General features: G+C 40.9%; 1 protein-coding gene across 7 annotated transcripts in view; it reads right to left on the bottom strand.

The window, feature by feature from the left end:
- The window catches only part of SNCAIP (synuclein alpha interacting protein), a 214,456-nt gene that overhangs the window by 108,056 nt on the left and 92,410 nt on the right, over window positions 1–13,990 (bottom strand). For all 7 annotated transcript variants that reach the window (XM_060177445.1, XM_060177458.1, XM_060177454.1 and 4 more), the window contains exon 2: window positions 60–162. In XM_060177445.1, coding sequence (XP_060033428.1) covers window positions 60–116 — 57 coding nt within the window. In that variant the 5' untranslated portion in view covers window positions 117–162. The remainder of the gene's footprint in view (window positions 1–59; window positions 163–13,990) is intronic.

Genomic DNA, 13,990 nt, shown 5'->3' with positions numbered 1-13,990 from the left:
TAGCCCATGGAGTGAAAGGCAGTCTATCCGGAAGTATCACCTCAAATAGCGGTACTTACCGATATGTCATCACTGAAGTCAATTTCATCCAAATCGAGGTATTCAGGGGCTTCCATTATTCTTCTTTGCACATTTTGAATCAGGTCAGATACTCATAAATTCCTGGATGAAACAGAGCAGAAAAGAAAGACAGATGAGTTGCTTCCTAGTATACACATTTTGATTTTTCGAATCAGTATAAAAGAAACACAAGTATGGACATAGGGGAGCTTATACCTTTGCAGATTAGCACTTCTGTATCCTTTGGATATACACCTAGGAGTGCTCCTGTTGGATCTTTCCATGTTGGTTTGTTTAAGGAGTCTCCAAAGTATTTTCCATAATGGCTGCACTCATTTACATCCCCACCAACGGCACAATCGGAACTTTGTTTTTCTTCACATCCTCACCAACATTTGTCATTTCATGGATATGAAAATATTCTTGAATTCATACAGCATTGCCTACTACAGTTAAATTATTAATAAAAATACTTTAAAGATATGCAAGGGGGGCCATGCTGTGGTACAACTGGTTAAGTGCACATAATACTATGCACAAGGACAAATGTAAGGATCTGGGTTCAAGCCCAGACTCCCCACCTGCAGAGAAGAGGCTTCACAAGTGGTGAAGCAGGTCTTCTGGAGTCTACTTTTCCTCTCTCTCTCTTTCTCCTCCCCCCTCAATTTCTCTCTGTTCTTTTGAATAAAATGGTAGGGGGAGGGGAAGATATGGCCACCAGGAGCAGTGGACTGACAGTGCATGCACCGAGCCAGCTTACCCTGGAGACAAAAAAAAAAATACAAGAAAGGTAGCTAGATGCTCATACTGTCCAGCAGCACATTTACTCTCTTCCAATGCTCTAGCCTGGTTTTCCAGAAGTAGAAGGAGCAATTCTTTCAGGATCCCTAGCAGACCCTGGGGTCCTTTATTTACTTTACCTCACCTGTGTCTGCTTGTTTCTGCCCCATAGCACCTTAAGTCACACTGTTCCCTTGTGATCAACTTCAGGGTGAACCCAGCCCATGCATAACACTTTCTACACCCTTCATGAGGGCTGGGGAGGGACTGTGGGGAGAGTGATGATGAGCCATCCTGCACCCTTGGGAAGGGCAGCTTCAAATGTTTACTGTGAATAGATCCTTGTATGCTATGTGTTCACGGAGCATCTTCACAGTAATAACACAAACACCAGAAAGAAACCAGCCAAGCAACAGTAGAGATTATTTAAGAATCTCTCATCCAACCTCCAGGTCACCCCTCAAAGCAGGAATAAAAAAAAAGGATCTAAGATTTGATTTAAGTCACAGAGTTATTGCACTGTCCTTTGCTTTCAGGAGCTTTGCCTGATTGTGCCAGTATGAGCCTAGAAGGCCTAGTCAGCATCTCCTGGGGGCCGCCAAGGGCAACTCTTTAAAACTGTCAAGGAAGATACATGGCCTCCCAGTTCATCTTCCCCTCATCATCATCACCATCGGAGGTGGCAGTGGCACCCACAGGCTTCAAAAGCAGAAATATTGATCTCTGGGCAGGGCCTTAGTGTGCACTGAGCTTCTGCAGAGCCAGTGCTCAGATAATGAAGGCAGATTCCACTTCCCAGCAATTGTCTTTCTTATTGGCAGAGCTGTCTTAAACCCTCAGCCTTGAGCCTCTGAGATAATTTATTTCATCGTCTCTGGATTCTCTCATCAAGAGGTACCTTGCCAAAGAATATATTACTGGAAAGTGGAGAGGAATGCTAAGGTGTTGAAAATACACTTTTCAATAGGAAGGTGTGAAAATACTAGGTTTTCAAAGGAAAGACCCTGAAGGTATTCTGTCCTTACTTGGGATGTCTTTTTCACTCTATTAGGGCATAATTACAATGCAGGGGGAAAAAACCCTTTGTCATCTCATACTTGAACTCATTGCTTGCTTTAGTTTTCAGTTTCCTCTCCTTCCCTTCCCACATGCATATACCAGTTGTACATAATTTAGTTATAGCAAATACAGACTTGATCACAGAAGGGTAAGGATGACACTGTCATGTCCAAATGAAATGATCAATTATGATTAAATATTAAGTAATCTGGCATAATATAAACTGTAAGTGAAAAGAGAACACACACATAATGTATATGCCACAGGTTTTATTTTAATTATTATTATTTTCTTTATTTCCATAAGAATAAACCCTGGGGGTTCCATGCTGGCACAAAGACTCTCACTCTCCCAGAAGCTCTTCTTCTTCTCTTTCTCCTTCTTCTTTTTAATTGACACATAGAGAAATTGAGTGGGAAAGGGGGATAGAGAAGGAGAGATAAAAGAGACACCTGCAGCAATGCTTCACTATCTGTGAAGCATCCCCCTGCAAGTGGAGGCTCTAAACTTGACCCTGAGACCCTATAAATGGAAATATATGCACTCAGTCAGGTGTGGCACTGCCCAGCTCTTCACACAATCTGTTTTTATAGAAATCTTAAGCAAGCATCTTTATAATTTTTTTTTCTTTTCTTCTAAACCTCACAAAACTTTTCAGAGAAAAACATGCATATTCACACACGCAAATTACTCAAAATAATTCCCTCTTCCATGATGATGGATTCTGAGACAATTCAGACTCTTTGGATTCCAGCTGGCCAGTTTGCTAACTTCTCTCAATCTTTTTACTAAGTCAGTTCTCCACAATGAATTGATTTCAGACTCTATTCCCATGCTTCTGGTCAGCACCAAAATGCTGCTGAGTGTCAGGATGGGGTGCAGACCCACAAACAGCAGAAATGTAAAAATACAGAGAGTTGGAGAAGAAAAACAGTCTGTTTTTCCAGGCAAAGCTGGGCACTGAGCAGATCTTTACTTAAAAATAAATTACTGCAGTATCATTATAATAGAGAGGTATATAGGTTTCAGGTGTGCTTCATTATAAATCAGCAGCTGACCTCGAATAAATCCCTCTCTCCATTGTTACCAATAATCTCTATCAGTAACAACACAATAGATCCCTTTGTGGTTCCCCATAGGACCTTGCCCTCAATGTGGATCAACAACAGTAGAGAATGTTCCATCCTCCAAAGGGAGGCTGGATAACATACTCTATGCAATGCCTGAGGAAGATGGGTCCTGAAATTGAGTCAGCTTGGAACATTCCTACTCATAATCACAGAATGTGAGCTCAGATCTACAGGGATGCAGAGGTCACATAGGCTCCTAAGCTGAATATGGGCCCCAGATCAGATCAAATTGATGGGGTTTATAGTCAACAATATTTATACACCTTTCCCATATTTGGGAGATGCTCTCTTCCCTAACCCAGCTTTCTGGTGCTTTTTCCAGCCATGACATCACTTCCCCAGACAATAACTAGGATCCACCTGCATATCAGATTTCAGACTCAGGGGAAAACAAACAAACAAACAAACAAACAAAACAACTAGAATAGCCTCAGGCCCTTTAGAATATAACTAAAATAGGCCTACTAGCTATCTACAAAATGGAGACCCCCCCCCCCGAACTCTTCATCTGCACTATTCCAGCCTTTAGGTTCATGATTGGTCAACAATTTGTTTGGCTTTATATGTTAATTCTCTTTTCAGCCACCAGGTTCCAGATGCTAGCATGATGCCAACCAGACGTCCCTGGACTGACAACCCCACGAATATGTCCTGGAGCCCTGCTTCCCCAGAACCCTACCCCACTAGGGAAAGACAGAAAGACAGGCTGGGAGTATGGATCAACCTGTCAATGCCCATGTTCAGTGGGGAAGCAATTACAGAAGCTAGACCTTCTACCTTCTGCATCCTACAATGACCTTGGGTCCATACTCCCAGAGGTTTAAAGAATAGGAAAGCTATGAGGGGACAGGATGGGGCATGGAGTTCTGGTGGTGGGAATTGTATGGAATTATACCCCTCTTATCCTATGGTTTTTGTCAGTGTTTTCTTTTTATAAATAAAAATTTTTTAAAAAAATCTTACTAATGACCGTGTGCCCAAAAATCCTTCAGTGACTCTCCATTTTCTATAAAAAAAATATAAACCCCTTGGTGAAAAATAAATAAATAAATAAATAAATCAGCAGCATTATAGACTACATTAAGTTTACAACTCAAAGTTCAACTCTATCCTTCACCATACAATTGACCCCTTCTGCTTGATTCACCACCCACCTCCTTTCCCCTGTCTCTTCTGGTAACCACTAATTTGGTCTAAAAATGTTTTTAAAAAGTTGTGTTTTGTTTTTGCTTCATACACTCATTTGTATTTTTTTATGTCTCTCATATGACAGAAACACATGTTGTTCTCCATCTTTCACTTGACATAACAAGTTGGCTTATTACAGGCCATATTGTGATAAAGTGGGTATTTGTACATACATCATACCATTTATTTTATTTTAATTAATTAATTAATTTTGCTTCCAGGGTTCTCTGGGGCTCTATGAATCCACTGCTCCTGCTGGCATTTTTTCTTCATTTTTTAAAAATATTTTTTAATTTTTTAAAATATTTATTCCCTTTTGTTGTCCTTGTTTTATTGTTGTAGTTATTATTGATATCGTCGTTGTTGGATAGGACAGAGAAAAATGGAGAGAGGAAGGGAAGACAGAGAGGGGGAGAGAAAGATAGACACCTGAAGACCTGCTTCACCACTTGTGAAGCGACTCCCCTGCAGGTGGGGAGCCGGGGGCTCAAACCAGGATCCTTACGCCTTACGCCGGTCCTTGTGCTTTGCGCCACATGCGCTTAATCTACTGTGCTACCGCCTGACTCCCCATTTTTTTTTCTATTGGATACGGCAGAAAGAGACTGAGAAAGAAAGGTGAAGGAGAGAGGGAGAGAGAAAGACACCTGCAGATCTGCTTCACCACTTGTGAAACTTCCAACAGGTGTAGAGTAGGGGTTAGAACCTGTATCCTAGCTTATAGGTCCTTGTGCTATGTATGTTCAACCAGGTGCACCACGCCTGATCCCCATATTCTTTGGATAAACATGCAGAAATGGAACAACTGTGGTCATAAGGAATGTTTTTAATTTATTGGGGAATCACCACATTGCTTTTCAAGTGGCTGCACCAATTGACAATCTATCAGCAGTATACTTGTTTTTTTTTTCTCTCCATATCTTATTTATTTTTAACTATTTATTTTGTTTGATGGGACAGAGAGTAATGTAAATGGAAGAGAGAAATAGGGAGGGAGAGAAACAGAGGGACACCTGAAGATCTGCTTGAATGTTTGTGAAACTTCCTCCCTGCAAGTGGGGACCAAGGGTTTGAACCCAGGTCCTTGTGCACTGTAATGTATACATTTGCCCAAGGGCATCACCACCCAGTCCCTATCTCCATATCCTTTATTTCCCCTGTGTCCTTCTAAAATACTTGTTTTATATCTTTTAGATATGATCCATTCTCACAAGTGTGAACTGATATCTCACTGTTGTTTTGGTTTGCATTTCCATGCTAATAAGAGATGATGAGTATCTTATGATATGCTTATTGGCATATCTTCCTTGGATAAGAGTCTATTCGTGGGTGTTGTGGTGGTGTCCCTGGTTGAGCATACATATTACCATGTTTAAGGACCAGGGGTTACACCCCATACTTCTATTCCCCACCTGCAGTGAGGAGGCTTCATATGTGGTGAAGCAGGTCTACAAATGTCTTTCTTTCTCCTTTTCTATCTCTCCCACCCCTCTTAATTTCTCTCTACCATATCGAATGAAGATTTTTTTTTTTTAAAAGGAAAACTGACTTTTGGAAGTAGTGGATTTTTTTAAACTTTCTTTTTTAAAAATTTATTTATTCCCTTTTGTTGCCCTTGTTGTTTTATTGTTGTAGTTATTGATGTCGTCATTGTTGTATGGGGCAGAGAGAAGTGGAGAGAGGAGGGGCAGACAGAGGGGGGACAGGAAGATAGACACCTGCAGACCTGTTTCACCACTTGTGAAGTGACTCCCCTGTAGGTGGGGAGCCTGGGGCTCGAACCAGGATCTTTACGCTGGTCATTGTGCTTTGCGCCATGTGCACTTAATCCACTGTGCTACGTGGGAGTAGTGGATTTTTTGTGCAGGCACTGAGTCCTCATGGTAACCTGGTAGCAATAATATGTATAAATTTAAAAAAGAGTTTATTCATATGCTCATTTTTATTCAGGTCATTTATTTGATGGCGAATTTTCTGAGTTCCTTATAAATAAACACAAACATAGGACAACTGGTTTAGGACAAAGTAGCCAGGACTACACAGTAGAAGTCTTTTCAATAAGTTGGGAAGAGTGGTCAACCACATGTAACATAATTAATCTAGACCCCTATCTAACAGTATATACTACAAATATCTAAAATGAATCATAAGCTTGGATGAAAGTTCTGAAGCCATAAAACACATATGGAAAGAAAAGTAGTTGAACACCACATACTCTCAGTCTAAGGGCTGTGTTTAGAAACTCAACACCAGCAACAAAGGAAGCAAAAGTAAAAAAGTTTAAAAAAATGAACAGAAGGATTACATCAAACTAAAGAAGATGCTGTCAACTTAAGAGACAATCATCAAAAACGAAAGGACATTCTATTGAAGGAAAGAAATTATTTGCACACCACATACTTGATATGGGGTTAATATCAAAATGAGCCTTTACATATATAGAAACAGCTAACATGGGGCCAGGTGTGGTGCACCTGTTTGAGAGCTTACATTACAGTGCACAGGTTCAAGCTGCTGGTTCCCATCTGCAGGGAGGAAAGCTTCAGGAGTGGTGAAGCAGAACTGCAAGTGTCTCCCTGTTGTTTTTTTTTACTCTTTCTTCTTTTCCTCTCAATTTATCTGTCTCTCTCCAATAATAAATAAATAAATAAAATATTTAGAAATAGCTAAATACCAAATGCAGATAGACATCTTGGACAAAGAAAATTAACAAATAATCATTGAGCCACCTAAGGTGCTTGACAGTATACATAGCAATGCTCACTTAAATGCAGCAATTCTAATCCAATATATTCAGTGGATTAAATCAATCATGACATTAAAGCAGAAAAAATTATATTTAGATGTGGAGGATGGTAGTAAGATTCTTTATTCTAGAGATCACAACATGAGTGCCTACTCCTATGAATCTCAGAGGGCTGGCTGGTCCAACTTCATCTAAACTGAAGGTTCCAAGGTATCCTGAATTTTCCTTTACTTTCTAGTGGGCTTCCACAGGCAGACATCTCCTCCTATGAGATGCTTTTCTTTGTCTTATGACTCAATTCCTTTTTATTTTTTATGAGATTTTTTATGAGAACACTGGTCAATTCTGGTTTATGGTGGTGTGGGGCATTAAACCTCAGACCTGAAAACCTCAGACCTAAGAGGCAGTTTGCATAACCATTATGATATCTCCCCCACCCTATGACTCAATTCCTTTCTCTTAGTTCAACACTTCTCTTGTTTTAAGATATCACTTTGCAAAGATCACATCCTCAAGTATCACATACTCAATTCCATCCCTGTGGTTCACCAATCCAGGTCATGTTCAGTCCCCAAATCTCTTAATTCTTTTCAGTGGTGGGTGAGCCTGTAGTTATTGCAAATATCATTACATCATCCTCTCCCTTTTGGGCTGTCCTCCCTGAGCACAGAGCACCTGCAGGTAGGCACTCCATCTGAGCAATTAGGGATATAATGGGCAGGGCAAGGGCAGGGTAGAGCCCCTGCTACAAATGGCCTGCTAAGGATTCAGAGCCAGGCTGTGGGCATTCTTCTCACCCTGCTCTCCCAGCCCCCTCCTACCACAGCCACACTTCACACTAGTAACCAGGAGTGCCCCTCTTCTCATGAATTTCCTCCCCAAAAAACACAGAAGATAGGGAGGGCATATGCCCAAGGCCCAGGAATTGAGTCTGGCCTACAGATGTGAAGTGTTTGGTCCCAGAAGTGTTAAAAAAATAATCAACGTGGTTGCCAACGTATAGACCTTGGGTGATTTCACATGAAATTCTGAATTTCTGGCTTCACTTAAAAAGCATCCCAAACTCTGGCAACACAGGCCTGTGTTTCCCATGGCAGCAGGAGGAGAGGGCTCAGCTGTGGCTGCTCCTACCTGCATGTATGTGAGATATCACTGGCTTCCCCACCCCAGTCTCCTCACTCTCGCCTGACCTTAGGGGGATTTAGTGGTAGGGGAATTAGTGAATGTGTGATCCTTCAGAGGAATTCAGTACTTACAGTAAGTACCATTCTCTTTTTATTTTTTCTTTCAAACTGGTGCCTCCTGACAAATAAAGTTTACTTCATCTGTATTCTGAGACAGAATTGGTGTCCTCAGCTTGTTTTCAATTCTCCTGCCACAACGGCAACAAACAGTGTTTCTTCCACACGAAACCACCAGCCAGCATGTTCCAACATGGGCCTCAGCAGAGTCTCAGTTTTATCTCCCCGCTCCAGAAAAAGAAAATCCTCCCAAACTAAATAAAATATTATGAGGTGGGGATGACATTTCCCCTTCTTTATAACCTGGAGGAAGGAAGGGGCCCTGCCTTGTGACTGGCGTTAGGGGCACATAGTGCCGCCCCATTGTTAAGACTAGTCAGGCACGAGGGCATGAGGCCAAGTTAGAGTCCTGACGAGACTCAAGCCAGCTTTCATCTGGCCAGACTAAGAGCTTGGAAGCAAGAAGGGCAATTCTCCTCAGGGCCCACAAGAGTAGGGTGATGACTAAGTTCCAAAAAAAAAGAAAGAAAGGAAGAACTTATTGGGGAACTGGCGAGATGGGATCAAAAGTTAGAGAACAGACAGGATTTGCCTACTATTTTGCCAGAGGTCTAGATGCCCCAGTTTCAGTGCCTGCCACCATTATAAGCCAGAGCTGAGCAGTGCTCTAGCCACAGCTAATCTCTGTCTCTCTCATATCTCTTTCCCATAAAATAAATAGATGTTTTAATATTTTTTAAACCTTCCCAGAAAAGGTGGTCTAACTTCAAATCCTGGTGTAAGATTTTCATGGCTATGAATCCTAACTGGCTCTTGTCCTCCCTGGGACCTCAGAACCAGTCGTTTATCAATTTGTTTTGCTTCCAGTCTGGTACCCATAATCCTACACACTGCAATCACCTGTCTTAGAAGGTCTGAGGTCCCCAGGGCTTGCTTTTGTACCACAGAAGCTCCCAATCATTCCATACACCACCACCCCCACCATGCTCCCTTGATACACCTCCAGCAGGATGTGCTGACTTTCAGTACTGTGAACCCATTAAAACCCTTCCATTTCATGCTCAGCCGAGCTTATAATTCCTCTTTGCTGACTCCGGCAATTTCTAATTTACTGAGGCAGGTATGCTGTGTATCTGGTTTCTTTACAAAGGGGCAGAGGTGAAAATGGAGGTTGGGCAGGGGTAGAAAAGTGCAAGAGTAAAGAAAGGAGAAAAGGAAAGGAACTTTCTAATGACCCCTACTAGAAGTGGAATGCAAGGTGCTTGGGACCAGTGTGCAGTGCCAAAATATTTGTGACACAATTCCCCACTCCCCTTCTTTTGTTCTGTCCAAGGCACTGGAGAAACTTTACCCAGACTCCAAATGGGAGTCCTACCAGAGGAGATCAAGACTGAAGTCATAGGGTTGGCAAGATAACATACACCCGGGAGGGTGCCTGATTTGCTATGTGCAAGGCCCAGGTTTGGTATCCATCACATAGGAGACTTAGCAGGACTGGCAGAAGCTTCTATGCTGTGGCATCTCTCCCAATCCTCTCTATTTCTTTCTAAAAAGGTCATCACAAAGCAATGGAAGCCCCTGCAAAAATAGCAACAAAAGAATGAAGCAATAAGGATCAACTGTACATAAAAATGTCTGTAGAGTTTTTCCTATGCTCACAGAACTTTGACAAACTGCCAAGAACAGAAGTCCCTCCAGTGCCTATTAAAATGTGTAGGAAGGGCCCACAGCCCTAATGGTTCTGTCAACACTGTCACCTCCTCATGAATGACCTCTATGATGGCCCACTTTCCTCCTTCAGGGCAAGAATCAGCTTGATTAGAAAGTGCTCCAAGTGACTAGAAGTCTGAGTGTATAACAAAATGTAGCAGGTAATTTTAAAACCAGCCTCCTTGTTCCAACACTCTGATTTGCAAGTGGGGGTAGGGAGTTACTTCTTATTTTTCTGCTGTTGTGATTTGAAAGGTGCTTCTGAAAATCATTCCAAATGAGGAGTTCCAAAAGTCTGTTGGGTCATGGTGGCATCACTGGAAAAAGCTTGGAGGAGCCGATATGATTTTCTGAGCAACTACCCTTGTTGAATGTATACATTCTGGTTCTCGGCTCATAAAAGGTTCACTGATTTGTGACTACAGTCACAGATCACATCAAATGCTCTACTGAAATTCTTCTTAAAATGAATTGCCTCACTCTATTTTATAAGAAGTCAGTATGGACTCATTGGGAAGGTTCATGTTACACAAATTTCTCTTTTGCTGCCAAAGTCACTATTACTACATCTACCAATATACCATGAGGCCCTGTAATTAAAAAGTAAGTTGGACTTGTCAAAATAAGTGAGCAGAGTGCATTCAGTGATGAGGTAACCACAATCAATTTGCATTATGGTTCTTTTCTTAACCCTTTATTTCACCTATGTGAAGAAATATACAGCAATTCCCCACACCCTCATCCACATAGCCCAATATATATATATATATCCATTCTCAACTTGAAATCTTGCACACAACCAGTAGATGTTCTTCCTTTTTTAAAATTTACTATAAAAGAGCTCAAACAGGGAGTCAGGCTGTAGCGCAGGTGGCACAAAGCACAAGGACTGGCTTAAGGATCCCGGTTTGAGCCCCCGGCTCCCCACCTGTAGGGGAGTTGTTTCACAGGAGGTGAAGCAGGTCTGCAGGTGTCTGTCTTTCTCTCTCCCTCTCTGTCTTCCCCTCCTTTCTCCATTTCTCTCTGTCCTATGCAACGATGACAACCACAATAATAACTACAACAATAAAACAACAAGGGAAACAAAAGGGAATAGATAAATAAAATAAATATTAAAAAAGAGCTAAAAAATCAGAAAAATTAAATACTGGAAAATCTGGGTGAAAAAAAATATGTGAAATGCTGTTCCTAGTTGGCTCAGTATCTTGGCTGGCAAGGAAACAACTCATTCCAAATGTTGGAATCCATTTCTTGCAGCCTTTGATTCAACAGTGGCCAGAAGCATGGCAGCCACTACATGCCTAATCCTGGACCAGAAAATGAGAAAGGCAAGACATTTCTACTGGGAAGAGACAACTGAAGGAGAGCCAAGGAGAACACATGAGGCAAGACCGGCTCTGCAGACGCCATCTGCTTCTTCAGGGAAGATCCTTAACTCCGTGCACATGCTAGATGAGACTGGTACCAATCTCCATGCCAGTAGTGTGTGTGTGTGTGGGGGGGGGGGGGATACAGATGAGAAAACAAGCCCTTACTGAGTCTGTTGAAGCTTCCAGAGGAGTACTTCTTTTCCTGTTTGTTGTCCTGAGGGGATTGCCATAGATATGTTTGTGAAGCAAACTTTGTACAAGGGTCTAGGTTTGGGTGCTTTTACCAACACTCTTTCATATCTTTAGTTTTTCAAAGACTCAGGGAGAAAGATAATTCTGTAATCTCTTTTATGGAGATAAGGATACCGGGCTCAGAGGCTTTTTAACCACTTTACAGAAACAGAAAGAATACCTTTCTCTCTCTCTTAATGATTGAAAAAGTTGAATTACACATGTGCAAGACTCCATAAAAAGTAAAATAAAACAAAAAGTGGTAACAAAAATAATCACAATAATTTGATATCTGCATTTCTGTTCTGTAAATATAATGGAGTATAATTAAAATATACAACTCGGTCTTTTTTTTTTCTTTTTTCATTTTTTTAACAACTATACAGTGTAAGTACTTCTGTGTAGGCTTCTGTTGTCGGATTTGCCTTCCTCTTTCACTTCAGATTGTTCAACCTGCAGTGGTCAAGAAACACTTCACTGAAGTCAAGATATAATTTTTGTCAAATTGCCTTCGATGTGTTTTGTGTCTGACTTGACTACCACTCTGTGGAGGAGGCAGAGGGTATATGTCATGATTCATGACCACATACTTTGTTTTATAGATGGCAATATTTTTTTAGCAATTTTAGACCAAGGTTGTGTACTGCTTATTGAGCAGGAAGCAAAGCCAGCTCAGACCAACTACTTTCTTGTTCCCAGGTCCAGAGATCTTCTGATTAATGCTCCCTGCCCACCCCATCTGTTTGGAAACACGAGCATGTCTTTGAACCAATGAGGTCAGGATTCCATAGACATTCCTGTCCCTGGATTGTATCATGTTGGGTGTAAGTGAACTGTAACTCCAAATAAATTCCTCTTCTTTCAACTGCAGAATCTAAACACAGTTGCAGTCATGATCATTATAGAGACTTTTGTGTATCTAATACGCCTTACCTTTCAGATATCCTCAAACTGGGTATAAAACATATTCCATAGCCAGTTGGTTTATTATTTCATTTTCAGAAATTTTTTTGAATAATATTTTCCTTACGTTTTATTACACTTGCCTAATTAAGATAGTAGTTTAATAGAGAACTACATTTTAAAAATCATAATTATTGGTTTGTCAGAAAAGTCATGAAGCTATTTTTGTATAGAAAAAAATACATCAGGCTGGGGTAGATAGCATAATGGTTATGTAAACAGACTGTCATGCCTGAAACTCCAAAGTACTAGGTTCAATCCTCCTCACCATGATAAACCAGAGCTGATCAGTGCTTTGGTTAAAAAAAAAAAAAAAATCAGGGGACTGGTGGTGGTGTACCTGGTTGAGCGCACACATTACACTGCACAAGGACCCAGGTTCAAGCACCCAGTCCCCACCTGCAGGGGGAAAGCTTCACAAGTGGTGAAGCAGGGGTGTAGGTGTCTCTCTGCCCCTCGCTCTCTCTCCACTTCCCCTCTTCCCCTCTCAATTTCTATCTGTCTCTATCCAATAATAAATAATTTTTTTAAAAATCATGATTTTTCTGACAACCCAGTACTCTAACAAACCGCTATTAATATTGGTCTTTGTAGTTTTGAACCCTAGTTCATATTTCCAAATTGCTTCAGAATAGAGTTCATTTCATTTTTTATAGGACCTAAGTACTGACATAAACTAACTTAGATGTTAGATGAGAACTTTAGAGTTTTAAGTCAAGGGGTAAAGAAGTATTGTTATTTATGTACCTGTTTATTGACTTATTACCAGAACACAGCTCAAGTTTGGTTTATGTAGTGCCAGAAATTGAATCTGGGACCTCTGAGTCTCAAGCATGAAAGCTAGCTGCATAAGTCACTTTGCTATCTCCCTGGTCCTGAGGAGTAGTTTTAAAAGTGTATTCATCCATGCTTGATTTAAAATGAGTTTCCCACCTGAAATTCTTTTTTGGAAAGGAAAAGAAAAGGATCTGTGTTCATTAGAACACACATTAAAATACACAAAGACCTCGGTTTAATCTCCTAGTCCCAATTTACAGGGGGAAATCTTCACAAGAGATGAAGCAGTGCTACCTTCTATTTTCCCCTTCCTTCTCAATTCCTCTCTGTCTCTATAAAATTAATTAATTAACTAATTAATTAAAAATAGTCTATGTTCATTTGTGGCAGCACAGGAGAAATTAAAAGAATATACAATAAAAATTTAAAACTATAGGAACTTGGAGAAGTTCACCCAGTAGAGTGCACATGTTGCCCTTTGCAAGAACCCAGATTTGAGCTTCTGGCCACACAAGAGCTTCTGCAGGGGTAGAAGTTTTTTTGTTTGTTTGTTTTTATATTTATTTATTTTCCCTTTTGTTGCCCTTGTTTTTTATTGTTGTTGTAGTTATTGTTGTTGTTATTAATGTCATCGTTGTTACACAGGACAGAGAGAGAGGGGAAGTCAGAGAGGGGGAGAGAAAGACACCTGCAGACCTGCTTCACCACTTGTGAAGCGACTCCCCTACAGGGGGG

The sequence above is a fragment of the Erinaceus europaeus genome, chromosome 2 (assembly GCF_950295315.1).
Source record: "Erinaceus europaeus chromosome 2, mEriEur2.1, whole genome shotgun sequence".
Taxonomy (NCBI): Eukaryota; Metazoa; Chordata; class Mammalia; order Eulipotyphla; family Erinaceidae; genus Erinaceus; species Erinaceus europaeus.
This window is presented reverse-complemented; position numbering and strand designations above follow the sequence as displayed.